This window comes from Lissotriton vulgaris, chromosome 3_1, assembly GCF_964263255.1.
Source record: "Lissotriton vulgaris chromosome 3_1, aLisVul1.2, whole genome shotgun sequence".
Classification (NCBI taxonomy): domain Eukaryota; kingdom Metazoa; phylum Chordata; class Amphibia; order Caudata; family Salamandridae; genus Lissotriton; species Lissotriton vulgaris.
Genome location: NC_141689.1, coordinates 703737421 through 703754588, shown reverse-complemented (window position 1 = coordinate 703754588; position 17168 = coordinate 703737421). Strand labels below are relative to the sequence as shown.

At 48.9% G+C, this 17168-nt stretch overlaps 1 protein-coding gene across 1 annotated transcript in view; it reads right to left on the bottom strand.

Annotated features, from left to right (window-relative positions):
- MAN2A1 (mannosidase alpha class 2A member 1) overlaps window positions 1-17168 on the bottom strand; it is a 1326430-nt gene that overhangs the window by 72794 nt on the left and 1236468 nt on the right. The window contains exon 20 of the mRNA XM_086961008.1: window positions 9349-9543. Coding sequence (XP_086817134.1) covers window positions 9349-9543 — 195 coding nt within the window. The remainder of the gene's footprint in view (window positions 1-9348; window positions 9544-17168) is intronic.

Here is a 17168-nt window from a genome sequence, read left to right as displayed (position 1 = left end):
GAAAGGGAAGCAGGAGCAACATTCGGCCCAGCAAGGTCCAAGGGACTCACCACAAGCAGGACAGTCATAGCAGGCCTGAGCAAGCAGAGAAGCCAACTGGAGAAGGAGAAGACCCTCAAGAGGACGTACAGGTCAGAGGCACAGGAGTCACGAGAGGACCTCAAGCAGCTCACCAAAGATGTAGACCCACGGTACAGCAGATGCTGTGAGGACGCTGATCTTGTCAGGAAGAGGTGCTGGAGGCTGGAGCTTCTTGTAGCCAGAAGATCTCTGGAGTACAGAGCCAACAAGCTGTGGCAACGGCAAGTCAATGCGGTGCACAGGGGTTTAGTCACAGTGGTTCCGACTAGGGACAGTGGCCTCAAAAAGAGAGGACAGGTAAGCCCTGGAGGGAGCTGCAGAACCACCACCTGTGTTGCAGAGCCTTTCGAAGTCCGTGGGACGTCAAGAGCAGCAGACCGGTCAGCTTAGTTGGAGTGCCTGCAGATGTAGGGGAATGACTCCTTCACTCCAAGGGAGATTACTTCGGGTGTCCTTGATGCCCACAGGTCTGTTGAAGATACTGGAAGAAGCACAAACACACACAACAAAGAAAACATGCAGAACAGCAAGGCCAGGAGCAGAAGGAGTCTTCCTTGATGCAGTGTTGGTTCTAGGCCAAGTCCAATTGGCCAGACGGTCAAAGAGTGACTAGGTTTCAGGCTTGAGTCTTGTCCCACAACAAATCTGAGGACCCAACTATAGGTAAGCCCTCAAATACCCAAGGAAGGGGTTAGGAAAACGCAGAGGTCCATCCCAGAGGAGAAGGTGGACAGTGGGGAGGATACTTCCATGTCCTTTGTCCAGCTTCACAGCAGACAGGAGCCAAGGGCTCTCTAAACTGGCTCAAACCAGAGTTTTCAAGGAGGGCACCAAATATCCCCTTAAAGAGGTCTGGTGGCGCTAGCAAGCACCCCCACACCCGCCCAGTACACTAAGTCCTGTCTGGGAGGTGGTCACACCTCCCTGTGACAGGAAACCTATTGTTCTACCTTCCCCTGCGCAAGCTCAGCTCAGCAGCAGGAAGGCAGAATCATGTCTATGGTCTGCAGAAGCACTAGCTTGCTGGTAGACCCTGAAAGCCTGTAACCAGGAGTACTGGGGGCTTCCTGGAGGAGCCCCTCAGTGCATGGAATCATACCCCCAACACCGGGTAACTGTCTTGGGGTATGATTCCAACATGTTTGATACCAAAAATGCCCAGGTTCAGCACAGCTACTACATAGTTAGCCATCACATAATGACGGATGGCCACTATATGTATCAAAATGGCTGTCCACATTCACAAAGCCTGGAATATTGACTCCGGGGTTTGTAGGGGTGCCCTGCACATGCAGGGGCACTCTCACACTTATAACCCAGCACCCTGCCTTCAGGACTGAAAGGCCCGCCTTAGGGGTGACTTATGGGTTTTAAGTGTAGTGACCTCAGATGTAAGAAAACGTATATCTGTTGTAAGTGGAGGTACCACCAGAGTACACATGCTGCAATAGCAGGCCTGTAGTCACAGTTCAAGTGGTCTCTCATGGGTGGCACAATATATGCTGTAGCCCAGGAGAGACCCCTGGTTTACCTATGCCCTGGGTAACCTAGTATCTTATACTCACATGGGTACACTATTAGACTATTGTGGATGTACAGAAGTACTTATCATAGCCAATGTAGGGAGGAAGCACAGAGACTGGGGTCCTGATTAGCAGGATCCAGTCAGACTAGTCAAAAAAACATACTGACACCAGCAAAAAGTGGGGGTAACCATGAAAGCAGATCCTACTTTCCTACACCCACTCACTCTACTAAGGTACCATTTTTGTCGGGAGACATAAGGGAACACTGTATGGTATGAAATGTGTGCATCCTTGCAGGTTCTAGAATTTGTACTCACTGAAATGTGGGTATAATGTGTTTTTGGCACAGTTTGATGTTTTCAAGAACCACAACCACAGAAGTCACACAACCTTTTACAACCTTTTATGTCAAATTTTAGGTATGGCTGGTATTTCTAGGTGGCAGCTGAGCTAGGGCTCAAAATCCTCGGCTTCCCAGTTGTAAAATAAAAGCATGAAGCTATTGAGTAAAATATGATGCCTCAAGGTCGCGGTTTGGGGTGCACTGTGTCGAAAGTGCAAGACCCAGCCACACAAGTGGGAACCATTAATATCGAAAGACATGTGTAAACATAGAATAATAGAAAGATTGTTGCTACCAATTGGATTTGTGCCTTCCAAATGTAAGCCAGTCTATAAGAAGGAAGACATTTTGCAAAATGCCCTCTGAATTACAGGCTTCTAAGGATAACCACAAACTCAGAAATGTACAAATGACCATGGCTCCTAAACCCAGCAGCAGGTGAACATTTCAGAAAAAAACAGGTTTCCCTCAAACTCACTCTTCACTCTTTATATTTTACCAAAAAACACTCTACTCAGTACACAATGAAAAACCATTGCAAGGTGCAGCTGAGCTGCAAGCTTTGGGTACACCGTCTTCTTGGAGAAACTAAACCCTATATATCTCCACAACCAGAGGGGTCTAGCAGATGTAATGGCATCGTGATTTTGTCAATCGGCCATCGTGACAAAAAGTTACAGATGCACAAGTTACTTACCTTCGGAAACGATATGTCTGTAACAAACAGTAGTTAGTGTTAGACTCCTTACCTTAGAATATCGCCAGGCGTCCGAGTGGATCCGGAAAGTTTTGCCTAGCAGTACCCCTGCGCGTCGGTAGGTGTCGTCTGCGGCTCCGCGTCCGTCGTCAGGAGGACGTCGTCGGAGTACTTAGATGCCGCCCTCGGGCGCTGACGTCAGTTCTTATACACAGCTTTTCCGCGCCAGAAACGCAGAGCCATGATAAAAACCGACACTGGTGCCATGAAACTAGGGCCCTCAAAGGGAAGAACCTTAACCCTAGATATCGGTTCACAGAACGGGGAGGATGGGTGGGGCGGTAAGGAATCGAACACTAACTACTGTTTCTTACAGATATATTGTTACAGAAGGTAAGTAACTTGTGCATCTGAAAGAAACAGGTTAGTGTTAGATTCCTTACCTTAGAATAGATACCCCAGCAATACCAACCCCGGTGGTGGGTCTGCAAACCAATGATCACACCAGAAAGTCCTGGAGAACCGAACGGCCGAAAAGGCCATCTCTCCGGACTTGGCTGTCCAGGCTGTAGTGTCTAGCGAACGTGTGCAGCGAGGCCCACTTAGCTGCCTGACAGATGTCCTGCAAGGGGACTCCCCGACCCAGGGCAGTAGTAGCCGCAGTGGCCTGAGTGGAATGGGCACGCAGCCCCACAGGAGGCTCCTTTTTAGCCAGTGAATAACAAGCCTTTATGTACAAAACGACCCATCGAGAAATGGTTCGTTTGTGCACCGCCCGTCCCTTCTTAGCCCTCACGTAACCAACAAAGAGTTGGCGTGTGCGATCCAGATAGAATGAGAGCGCACGTTTTGGGTCCAGACGGTGGAGCCTCTCTTCCTCTTTCGAGGGATGCGGAGGCAGAAAGAAGGTGGGCAAGGGGATTGACTGCCCGATGTGGAAGGCTGTAACCACCCTGGGCAGGAAAGAAGGACGCGTTCTTAAAACAACTTTGTCTGGATGGACAGAAAGAAAAGGAGGCTTAGAAGATAGAGCCGGGAGCTCACTCCCTCTCCTGGCAGAGGTGATGGCAACCAGTAATGCAGTCTTAAGAGTAAAAAGACTAAGAGGGCAATGGTGAAGTGGCTCGGCGGGAGCACACATCAAATAAGTCAGAACAAGATTCAAGTCCCTCTGAGGCATCACGAAAGGAACAGGAGGAAACATTTGAGTGATGCCCTTCAAGAATCTATTTACAACAGGGGACTTGAAAAGAGAAGGCTGATCAGGGAGCCTTAAGACGGCTGAAATGGCAGAGAGGTAGCCTTTGATAGTGCCCAGAGCAGAGCCCTGCTGGGCAAGAGAAAGAAGAAAGAGGAGTACCTCTGAAAGGGGGGCAGAAAGAGGATTCACAGCCTTTGCTGTGCACCAATAAGCAAATTTGTTCTACCTGCAGGCGTACACCGATTTTGTGGAGGGACGCCTGGCTGCCAGAATAACATCACAGACTTCAGGAGGCAATTCAAATGGCCTCAATTGTCGCCGCTCAATCTCCATGCATGGAGGTGGAGACTGGACAGGTTTGAGTGGAGGACCGTCCCCTGCTGCTGCGACAGAAGGTTCTCCTGAAGGGGCAGACGAATCGGGGATCCACTGACATGCTGAGTAGCTCGGGATACCAGTATCTTCGTGCCCAGTCCGGAGCCACAAGGATGACTTGGGACCAGTCGCACCTGATCTTCTTCAGCACTCTGGGTAGAAGTGGTATAGGGGGAAAGGCGTACAACAGATCGCAGCTCCACTCACGACGAAAAGCGTCTCCGAGCGAGTGACGCCTTGGAAATTCCAACGCACAGAACTGATGCCTTTGCGTGTTCTCTTCTATGGCAAATAGATCTGACCAAGGCTCTCCCCACTGCTGAAAGAGACTTTGTGCCACGTCCGAGTTCAGACGCCATTTAAAATGCACCAACAGCTGAGTTTGTCCACCCTGGCGTTCAGGGAGCCTGCCAGGTGTTGAACCACCAGGGACACGCCCTGGTGTTCCAGCCATTGCTAGAGGCGCAGAGCCTCCTGACAAAGGGCCCACGACCCCACCCCGCCCTGTTTGTTGCAGTACCAAATGGCGGTGGTGTTGTCTGTGAACATCTGCACTACACATCCCCAGACAGAGGGAAGGAAGGCTTTCAGTGCAAGCCGGATCGCTCCCAGCTCCAGAAGGTTGATGTGGAGTCGGGACTCCGTCGGAGACCAGAGGCCTCTGATCTCCCTCTCTCCCATGTGGCCCCCCAATCCCAGGAGGGACGCATCCGTCACCACTACGTGCTCCGGTTGGGGTAGGGAGAGAGATCTGCCGCTGACCCAATCGCGGTGCGTAAACCACCCCTGCAACTGTCTCGCAGTGCCCTCCGAGATCAGGACGTGGTCGGACAGGTTGCCCTGATGCTGGGCCCACTGAAACTTCAGGTCCCACTGCAGAGCCCGCATCCGCCACCTGGCGTGATGCACCAGAAGGATGCAGGAGGCCAACAGCCCCAGAAGCTGCAGCGTCAACCTGACCGAGACTCGGGATAAAGGCTGAAAGATCGGAATCAGATAAACCCGAAACTGCGCCGAATCCAGAACCGCTCCGATGAAAAGGAGCTTCTGAGAGGGACACAGGTGTGACTTCGGCACATTGATGGAGAACCCCAGCAGGTGCAGGAGGTCGGCCGTAGTCTGGAGGTGGCTGACGACTGTCTGGGGCGAGCCCGCCTCCAACAGCCAGTCTTGGAGATAGGGGAAGACTGACACCCCATATCTGCGCAGATGAACTGCGACCACCACCTTCACTTTTGTGAACACCCGAGGGGTGCTGGTAAGGCCGAAGGGGAGCACGGTAAACTGAAAGTGCTCGTGGCCTCCCGTGAACTGCAGGTAACGCAGGTGGGCCGGCAGGACAGGGATGTGAAAATATGGGTCCTGCAAGTTCAACGCTACCATCCAGTCTCCGGGGTCTAGGGCAGCTAAGACCTGAGCCAAAGTCAGCATCTTGAACTTCTCCTTCCGGAGGAAGCTGTTGATGTTCCGCAGGTCCAAGGTAGGGCGCAGGCCCCCTTTGCCCTTCTTGGGAACCAGAAAGTAGTGGGAGTAACAACCACACCCTACTTCTGGCCCAGGAACGCGCTCGATGGCCCCCTTGGCAAAGAGGGCCGTAACTTCCTCTTGCAGAAGTTGCCCGACACGCGGTGGTACAGCGGTGGCATGGCTGGAGGGGTCGCCTCGAAGGGGAGGGAGTAGCCCCTTCGGACGATTTGCAGCACCCACCTGTCCGATGTGATGGTGCGCCAGTGGAGGAGGTGATGGCGAACCCTGCCCCCCACTGGTGTCAAATGGGCCTGAAAGCTCGGACTAGGAAGGCTTTGAGGCAGATGCTGAGGGGGTGGATGTGGACCGGCCTCGCCGCTGTCCCCTTGCACTGCCACGGCGGTTACCACATCTGCCGCCCGTGGCTGTCAGGACATGAGAGGGCGCCCTTCCTTGGCCACGAAAGGAGTGAAAGGCAGAAGTTTGCTGGCGCTGGCCCGACAAGCCCAAGGACTTGGCTGTAGCCTTGGAGTCCTTGAAACGCTCAAGCGCACTGTCCGCCTTGTCGCCAAAGAGGCGACGGCCGTCAAACGGCATGCCCATGAGAGTGTCATGGACATCAGCCGAGAAGTTGGCGGACTTCAGCCAGGCGTGGCGGCGAACCGCCACCGTCGTGGAAATCGCCCTGCCTAGCGAGTCTGTAGTATCCAGCCCACATCGAATAGAGTACTGTGCTGCATCTCGCCCTTTCGCAAGGGCTTGAGCGAGTTTTGCCCGAGCCTCCTCCGGGCAGTCTGGCAGCACGTCCGCCACCGTGTCCCACAGAGAGTGGGTGTAACGGCCCAAAAGGCAAGCAGTGTTGACCGACCGCAACCCCAAACTAAGTGGGAAGAACAGCTTCTTACCGAACTGGTCATAGCATTTGGATTCCTGAACAGGAGGGGCAGTCGGGAATGCGGTCTGGGAGTTAGAGGCCTGGATAACCAGGCTCTTGGGGTGGGGTGGGGTGGATGGACAGGAAGCTAGGGTTGCCAGGGCCAGGCGGTGGCGTCTGGCCATGTTCCGATCTACAGGGGGGCCTGTAGCGGGCTTGGACCAGGTGCCCAACAGAACCTCATTAATGGCCTCATTAAACGACAGTAGAGGCTCCGAAGAGCATGCCTGCGGTTTGAGGACCTTGGTGAGGAGGTTAGTCCTCACGGCTTGACGGGGAGCTCAAGAGCCTAGGCCTTGGCCACCCTCGTCAACACCACGCTGTAAGCAGCCCCCTCCTCCATAGCCACGGTAGGAGGGAAGACAAATCCAGTGTCGGGCGAAGTATCCACACCACTGGCCTCCCCTACCTCAACTGCCCAGTCCTGATACGACTGGCACTCCCGTGCCAGAGGGTCCTCAGAACCCTCCGAATCCTCCTCGCCCCCCATCTCCTGATAGTCAGGTCCAAAGGATGGGGCCGGATCATAGAAGAATTGCTCTTCTCTCGGCGTCGAATGCAGCATCGAGCAATGCCGGTCCGATGCCGGAACCGGACCGAGGGGGGGGGGACCGGGGACGTCGTCGTCCGGGGACGGTGTCGAGGGCGACACCCTCGGGGTCGGCGCCGGTGGAGGGGTCGTAAGGTCGGCCAGCGGCGACCCGGAACCGGACTCGGATCCAGTGGGGCCATGCGGCGTCGGGACCAGAGTCGTTGATGGCGCCGGGGCCAAAGGCTACGACGGCGCCGGGGCCGGAGCCACCGGCCCGCTAGGGCTTGCAGACAGACCCACGGGGCCTGGAGGCACCTCTGTAGGGCCCGGAGGCACCTCCGTAGGGCCCGTCGGAGGGGAGCGATTCCGCATGGCCACGAGGGAGGCGCTGGTCTCCTCCAGCGTCGCGTTCAGCCTAGGGACCAGCGGGTATGGAGCTGGGCGCGGCACCTGCGGCGGAGCCACGTGAGCGGTGTCGCCCGAACCCCCAGCCGCATTGCGCGAGCGTCGGGGGGAGTCGGAAGAGCGGTGTTGTCTCTTTGACTTCTTGTGCCTCTTACCTGAGGACTTGGAGCCCAACGAGTGGTGTCGACTCGCCGAGCTGTGATGACTGTGGCCCTGCGACCGGTCCCTCGACCTCCTCCTAGACCGGGACGGTGAACGGCGTGGGCCGACTGCCGGAGCTCGAGGCACTTACGGGACCGTCTCGCCTAGCCTTCGACATCAAGGCCCGGCAGTCGGGCACGACTTGTCATCGTGGCCGGCCCCAAGGCAATACAGGCAACGACGGTGGGGGTCGGTAACCGACATCAGGCAGTTACAGTCGGCACAGGGTTTGAACCCGGGCATCCCTATCGGCACTGAGAGTTGTATCGACTCGAAAAAGGGTCCAAAAGAGATCGAAAAAGTTAGTCAAAATTGACTAAGAAGTACTACTTTTACTGGATCTGCGCTTGCTGGCGCGGAAAAAAGAAGAACTGACGTCAGCGCGCGAGGGCGGCGTCTAAGTACTCCGACGACGTCATCCCGGTACCAACGACGCCGACGACAGACGCGGAGCCGCAGACGACACCTACCGACGTGCAGGGGTACTGCTACGCAAAACTTTCCAGATAAACATTAGAAACACGTCATAAACGCTGTTAATCCTACTCATTTTCAAATTTTTTTTATTTCAACAGTTAGTTTATTTGGGAAAACCGTGAGGGATTACACAAATGAACCGTTGCTGAATTGAAAATGTTGTCTACTTTTCATAAATGTATAGGTTTGTATAACCATAAATGTAACTAGTGTGAAAGTACAAAAATTAGGAAACATTGGCTACCTGTTAGAGAAAAAAATGACAAAACTGTTCCAACCAACATGTTTATTTATACAGCTCTGAATGTTCCTGAAAGCTGTAAATATGGTGATTTTAGTACAGCAAATCTTTCATTGATGTGATTTTTAGGAACAAAACCAGGCACTTTTTTTGCAGGGCACTTTCTTTCCCTAAACACCCAAAATTCTGCTATATTTTTAATATTTTCTCTGACCTCCGCAATGGAATCCACAAACCCTGGGTACCTTTACAATACCCATAATGCTGGGAAAAAAGGACGCAAAGTTGGCGTGGGCACCTTAAGTGGTAAAAAAAGATACAGAGGCCTAGGCGCAAAATACCTAAAATACCTAAAAAAGGGCTCAGCATCGGGTGGAAATGCCTCAGCAATTAAGGGGTTAACTGTTGGTTGAAAAAAATAGCTTTTTCGAATTAACTACCTAAAAAAACATTTAATATCCAAATTATATTACTGGTAACATCAGTACTATGGTCCTATATTGCCACCTCAAGTTCTGGTGACATTTACAAACCACTCGGCCTTTGACATGGTTTATAAACAAGCAGAACCTCAATAACAACACTACTTTTTACTCGCCGTTGGAAATATATGCTACTGAAAATCTGAATTTGAAAGCAGTTTGATATGACAATTGAATGTATCTAGTCACATCAACGTGAGTTTTTCAGCAGACCTTTGTGGAAATAATCACTCATATCTACATTGACATAGGGCCAATAAACTATTGAAATACCAGAATTAACCCTAATTATTAAACATTAATTCCATGCCATCTGTAATGCTCTCCAAGAAATTGCACACATGGTAGTATAAAGTAATATAGGACACGGGTATTCCTGGACTTACCTTTGCTTGTAAAGTTCTCAAATTAAGCAAGTGCACATCACAAGGAAATGGTGAAGAGAAAGGAGAGAAATCTCTTAACAGTTCAGAGATACCCATATCTGAAGAGGTTGCCATCGGGATGACTGGATAATTTAAGAACGATGATGTCATGTGACTGAGAAGTGAGGGAAAACTCACTGATTTCTTGTCTTCTTTCTGTCAAAATAAACATTTAATGCATACATTTTAAAATTGGTTTACCACACTAATAACCATCGCTACAACCATAACCATCAATGCAGCACACCATAATGATAATCATATTCTTATAAAATTCACTCATTCAAAAACATTTCTTACAAAAACCAGGCAACAAAAATAAATCAGGTTCATTATTAACAATAGAGATTACACAGTGTGGAGAAGTTCATGGGACAGAAAATACGTTACTAATAGTATAGCAGAACAGCACTATATTAACTATAAATGGCATTTTGATCGTTACTGATCCCTAAAGTAAGAACATATCTAGTGAAAAGAAAACTGCACACGCCTATTTAATCTTTACAGATCCTGTCCGTACTTTGTAGCTCTTTAATGTTCACCAGAGACTTGCTTTTCTCTGTTTGGACGGGGACAAGAGCGTTCCACTCCAAGTAGCACAGTTCACAGTAGCACGAGATGTAAAAAAAAAATGTTGTGTTGGAAAGTAAAATAAGATCATAAATTCTCTCGCACCTCACATTCAAAATAAATCTACTCAAATTAGAAATACCATTTATTCCTTCTCTTCTTTGCTTTAACTACATTTCTGCCTCTCACTTACTTTGGGGAACAACATTGGAAATGATTGTTTTACTCTACTTTTTGAATAAGTGAAGAAGCCTACATGTTACAGAAGAGTTTTAAGAAAAAAAATATCCACAATTAGGCACGTGCAAGATGGTGGCGGACCTGTGAAGCTCCAAAGCAACGCGGAGCTTATAACTCGTTAAAAGCCACTTTCAGCATATGTCTACCTCCTTGGAACATACCGTTGGACTTCTACTGACTTCCGTAACGAGGCAGTGTCGAGGTTGGACTTTCCGTAGCTTCCTTTATATTCAAGTGCTGCAGAGTATTGCTGATTTGTGGGCAGCTGCCATTTTATTACCGAGCCGCTCGCATCCTCCTGACAGAAAAGCCACGCATTGAAACTGTAATCACATTCCTGCTCATACCCTTGGGCCTCACTATAAGTTTTTTTCTTTTTTAATGATACAAACTGACTTAGTTACCACCTCCTACATGCCTCAGCACTTCAATGGTGTTTTCTGGTAAGATGCGAGTGGCAGCCATTGTGTCAGCACACCGCTTGCATTCCACTCTCTGCTTGAACTAAGCATTCTTTTTTTAGGTCTGTGTGCATCAAGTCCGTCCCTTTTTTTGCCACTGCTTTTCATTTGTCTATATCAGTGTCCTTTAAAAATCCTTGCTTGCTAGTGGTCAGTCCTGCCTCTTTGTCACTCCATTTTTAGGTCTCGCCTACGCAGCGCGCATGTGCTGCGTAGGGGACCTCTTGTAATCGATTCGCTATTTTGGCGAAAAACGTGCACGCGTTGCATTGCTTTCAATAGCAAAGCGTGCACGTTTGGCGATTCCCTTGCAGAAGCGAGCTTTGGATGGTGCCCCTGCTCACTCCCGCAAGGGAAACGCTCTGTGTGATCTCGGCCACACAACACCCCACAGACGCTAGCCCTCAAAGGGGAAACGGAAACCTGATCGAATAAAACAATATGACTGTCTCGCCCGAGTCTCTTTCACTTTTGCTTTCCACCTGCACAAAGGAGTCTCCATTGTGGGTGTAGAGCAGATGCAAACGGGGACTCGATGACGTCCTTTTCATAGTAGGTGGTAATGTCCCTTTCAGTGCACAGGGGATCCCCAGCCTCTGTTGCCGTTAGATTGTGGCGCTCAGAGTGTGCCAAGAATAGACTCGAGAGGACTGCATCAGCGCACCCATGACTAAGAAGATGCGCGGGAGCTGGGTAAAGAACGGCCTCATGATGACGAGTGGTAAATATCAAAATATCTCTGTAATCTTCATTATATAACCCATCTCCATCTATTGGTCCAACTGTGTTTTTAATGAGCCAAACTCACTGTACGGGCTCCGCTCAATATATTTTTATCCCAGCAATTTCAATACAATGATTTTCCTTTGCATGGACACAGAGGATTGTAATTTTATGAACTGCTCTTATCAACAACAGTCCTGCTACACAGTATTGTTCTTTACGTGATATTATGCAAGAGATTGTGGCGTAATGACCAAAGCTGTCGCCTTTGATACTGGGGAACTAGACTCGATCCTCGAAGTCGGCTCAACGTCCTGTGATTCTGGGCAAATCACCTGAACTCCCTGTACCTACAAAAGTGAATGTGTCCGTGTGTGATGAAGCTAGTGCTCATGTAAAGCGCTCCAATACCTCCGGGTCGATTTAGCCACAGTGCCTCTCTTGGAAAGGCGCTTTAGGAATCGAAGCATCAAACGCGTGAAATGTGCCTATAAGTACCCCGTTCAAATAATTACTTTTTGGGGGGAACACAGTTCGTAGCTTAAACATCAGTTTGCTCGAATAGTGTAAAAGATTTATTTTCAACAAAGGAATACTTGTTTCCACCCTGTTTTAATTACCTTTAGCTATGTAAGGGTTTGTGTACTTCTGCAGACAACCATTTCTCTTGCTCCATCACTTAGAGATAATAACAACATCTCGGCAAAATTGTCACCACTTTTATGCCTGAATTCAGTAATGAACAGGCGAAATACAGGATGCTAACTGTTGTGAAGCGCCAGGGGCTGGATTTGTAACCATTTGTAAAATTGTAGGCAATATTTTATGGGTTTGAGCTAGAACCACAACTTTTAATGACATTTGCAAATCATGCAGCATTGTGTGTATATATTTGACAAGCGTGGCAAGCCCATAATACAGCAATAAAACACCACAGCATAAAGATGCATGCATTGGCATAGCCAATAGGTCTCGCCTTTGGGACCTTATAAGTGTTTAGTTATGCATCACAATATCCCTGGTGCAACAAGATTAACTGTTGCATGGCTAAGCACATATAAGATCCCAAAGGCGAGACCTATTGGCTATGCCAATGCTTGTTCTCTTCTGTTCCCACCACAGAGCAGGGACTTAGTACTGTCTCAGTCCACTGTGGTTCTTTATCTTTTCTGTGGGGGAATACTTCTTTCTTAGTTTCCTGCTCGGTTACTGTTTGTCTGTGTTTAGCTTCATCGCCCTAGCTGCTTACATTCAAATATAGCATTCTTCCTCGCACCTCCTCTTAATGCCACAGTTGTGATACTGCTGCCTTTTTTATGCTGTCTCGCCCACCATGGCTCCTGCTCCGTTGATGGTATTTATTTATTATGCTTTTGGCACGTTTTGATCTAAACCGTCATTTGGGCTTTTCTAGTAGGATATTTGCTTAGTTTGGGCTTCCTTTTAAGTGTGATTGGGCTTGTTTTTTTCAGGTATGGCTTGCAAAGGGTTTACATGTCGCTCCACCTCTCTTTCCTGGCATATAACTGGTTCTTGTGCTTACACTTACTTTTCCTCTAGTTCTACTGGCTACAGCACATTTCTTGCATTGACCAATGCTTGTTTACAATTGGTGCAGCCCAGCATGCCGAGCAGTATGTTGTAATATGGGGGACGCGTGTTTTTCTTGTTTTCTAATTCTCTCGTTTCAGTTTGACATTGTGGGATCTCTTTGCTGCACCGAGCTAGTCCAGCTCCTGTGTCCGGTGCGCCACGAGTTTCAGCTTCAGATACTGAGATGCTCGGGGAGAATCTCCGTACTCTTAGGCAGAGCTGCCTTTTGCAGCGCTTAAAGGTACACTAAGTGGCGGCAATGTTTTCAGCAAGTGTTTTGCTCCATTTCTCCCGGCCCATTGCACACACACTTTAGGCAGCACAACCTGTGTCGCTGCTGTTCCCTGTAATGTAGACTTGTTCCAGGCACTTCACCTCTGACCTCATCCTGGAGCAGGTGAGGGCGGGGAAGACCCAGGAGTACTGTGAGAGATGGAGCGGACATTAAGTCACAAAATCTAATTTTTGTTTCTCACAGCTTTTTCTCAAAAATACATTATTTATTCACACTAACCCACGTTCCGATGCGGTGTGCTTTGCGATTTTGGTACATATAAGAATGAACATCTGTTTGTTGTCACCCTGGGGAAGGTCAAAGTACTCTGATTTTGGAATGTGGAATGTGGCTGCCCACGGCCCCCAAAGGGGGCCACCCTAAAAGGGCAGCTCTTTAGTGCCAGTGAGGCACTAACCCACCCCTCTCTAGTGGTTGGGGCTCCTGCTGGGAGTCCGCTCGCTGTGGTGCACCAAGGACATCACATCCGGTGTGCCGAGGTGGGGGAGGGTATATTTACCTCCCCCGCCCCTCCTGGTGTCCTCTTTTCCACCAGCCATGCCTGTCCAGACTCGCCGGGTCGTCCACATCGCAGGCGTCGAATTAGGCGGTGAGTGCAACCCAGGAGGGGCCTTTGTCTGGGCCAACCAGCCCCCTTGTTGGGACTGCTTGGTATCCCTGGGCCATTTGAGTGCGGTGGCTGCGGCCACCGGAGTGCCGCCTGTTTTCCCAGCTTGTGGGGGGCAAGAGACAGCTGTTTGTCGTGGGCCCGCAGACTGGTCGAGCCCAACAAATTTGCTGGAGGCCTGGGCGGCCTGCTAAGCCGACGGGCAGCTGGTGCTCCGGGTGGGGCAGAGGTTATGTGGCTGATGGAAGGAGGATTGTACTGGCGGTGTCCACCGTGCTTTGTGGACACGCTAACCTCTCGGCACCGCATTGCACCCTTGTGGCTGTAGGCAGCGTTGGTGTTGTAGGAGGTGAGTCCGGGGCCCTTTGGGACAATTTCTTTAGCCTCCTAGGTGATGTCGACCTGCTCGGGCAGCGAGACTGGGCGGATTGGTGAGTTTGACCTTTGGTACCTGTGGACTTTATGACCGGTAGGCCCAGCATCATTTCTTTTGGGGCCCCCGCGTGGTGCTATAAGGTGTCATTACATTTTTTTTTTAAAACACTGCGCTCTTGCTGGCGCTCCTCTCCTGGCACGTGCTAAGTGTTGCAGCTGCCAGTTGTCTTTCTGGTGGGCCCGTGATTTAAAGAATGTGCTTGGCGCATCTTTTCAATTATGCCCACTCGTGCATCATTCTGGTTATTTACTGCCTAAGCTTTCTTCAGCCAACGAGAAGTCTGTCGTCCATTCTGTACACTCGACACAACATTACAATGCAGGGTGTGGAGTTCTGCGCTTGCATATGTCTTTTCGTTTTGTGGCGTTCTCCTACCACACTTTTACATAAAACATCAATTGCGCTCGAAGAAGGTTTAGAGCGCTAACTGCATTCGTTGGCAGACTCCTCATTATGATGTGGCTTATCTTACTGGTGCCGCATCTCCCAACTTGCTTTCCATCACTGCTCTTGAGGATGTTGTAAGGTTGCACGTTCCTTTATTACACCTGCTCTTCGTGTGTCTCCTCACTGCGCGTTACCCCTCTATCATCCAAAAAGTGTGTTATCTTTCCATCTGGCATAGTGCCATTTTGCCCCTTTCAGGGATACTGTAATCAACCATTTACTGATCAACATTTCAAATAATTTCCTTCGTCATCTTTTGCTCAGAGGGACTGAGCTGGTGATTTGCTTCAATCTTCTTTCCATATGTTAACTTGCTCTATGAGGCTGCTCAGAGTCCTGTACATATAATTAAAACGCTCTCCTATAGCGGCATTCAGTGCCTTTTTGAGTTTGTTGTAATGCCATGTTAGCATATTTTTCTGTGCTATTCATGATTTAATACCTAATTATTTCTGCTATGCTTAGTGCATGCGTTTCAAATGCCAAGTTAGCATATTTATTTTACTATGCTGAACTGCTGTCTGCATGCATTGGTAATGCAATTATAGCATAAGTTTGAGTGTTATCCTTGGATTTAGAACGCAGGGGATGTGAGGTTGCACCTTCTGTAACTTTCTGTTACTTCTTCTAGGTGTTATGTTTTGCCCTAATGTTACTTGAGCTGGGGCATGTTCAGTGCATCTCAATCTATTCTTACAGTCCCTGGTGATGGGGCAGCGATTCTGCAACTCAAACCACAGTTTTTGCTTTGCACCCAAACCATTCTTGCTTTTATTTGTACTGGGTTACACCCAGACACTTCTTACTGTTACCGGTGATGGGGTATCTGTGTGCACCCAAACCATAATAAATTGTTGAACATCCGGGGGCATGTGGCTGGTGACATTTCAAAGTGGTGGGCGTAAAATGGATATCATATTGTAGCGCAGCGAGTGAGAATGACCAACCCAAAGTGGGTTCGGGGTCCCCCCCCCCCCCCCCCCCCCCCGAGAAAATTTTGAAAAAAGAGTGCACAAATGGTGCATTTTCAAGCAAATTTGAGAAAGAAGGAAGGTTAATAAAGCAATTGTGAAAGTGCAGTTATTACATTAATAAAGAGATTTCATATAACATAGGTAGCTGCTTATTCAGTAGAACCACAGAGCTTCGTAACAGACTTCGAGATACAATGCATTTATGAGTACTTCACAGATGTTTTTTATTTAACAACTAAATAAGTCGCAAACTAGCAGCAATTAAAAAACATATTATTCACTTTCTGTAGATGCTGAAAAGCAAATACAACAAAATGTAGGTGTGTCAACCAAACACATAGACTTAATCATAAAGAACCACAGGCCTAGGATCATATATAAAAAAGATTCATCCTGTGACATCAGTGTCAAGTTGTGCAGCCTACAGGCTTCTAAGTAACATAACATAACATAATGTGTATCTGTAAAGCGCACGTTCACCCATAGGTCTCTCAGCACTGAATAACAGATGTTAATTGTTACCCAACTCAATGGCACTCATTTTATCATGGGGATATTACTCTTTCAGATATTTAACTGGATGTATTTTCTCTTCTGACTTCTTAATAAAAACGCTCTGGAAAAACAATCCACTGTACTTTTTGGGGCACTTTTATATAGCACAGCCACAAACTCAACCCTGAAGCACTTTATGAGAAAGAAACCCTGGTTACATAACACAAGGGGACAATGTGAGTGCATCTACCATGGCCAGGCATTGGGGACCAATCCACATACAAGTATGAAGACAACAGGACACATATTATACCTATAACACACCCTCAGCCATATAAACCAACATTGATCTTATTGTAGGGGTCTGTGGCCAAGATGGAAGCCAGTGCATATCATCAACGTGAACGTGTTTTCCTGCCCAGTGCCTGGAATTGGTACAGCTGTGCTGTGAGCTGTTCCATGTCGCATAAAAAACAGTGCAGCGATAAAGCGGGCAGTGCTAACAAGAGGAATACAACACGCAAATATAAATACCACTGCCCTCTAAAAACACAAAATGCCGCTTTTCTGTACCTCTCGCACACTTGTGTATGCATAAACAGAGCATCAGATTGGAACGAAAAATACCCTGGTAAGAATCCTTCTTCAGAAACCATGCCGTCGACAGCCGTGACCTCTGCGAGTTCTCCATATTTACCCGTAATTCATAATTAACAAAGACAACATTAGACCTGCCACTGGAGGGCTCCGGGCCTTATTTCATTCTAACTGGGCAGCGTTAATGCTGGAAGGGCTCCCAGTTTAGCGATTTTAACATTTCAGGAAATCTTGGCGCGGCAGACGGCCCTCCGCGCACTTTATACTCCGGGACGCTGCAGTGCTCACACAGGCAAGCCCAGATAATTATTCAGCTCTTGTTATTGCTGTAGCACCTGAT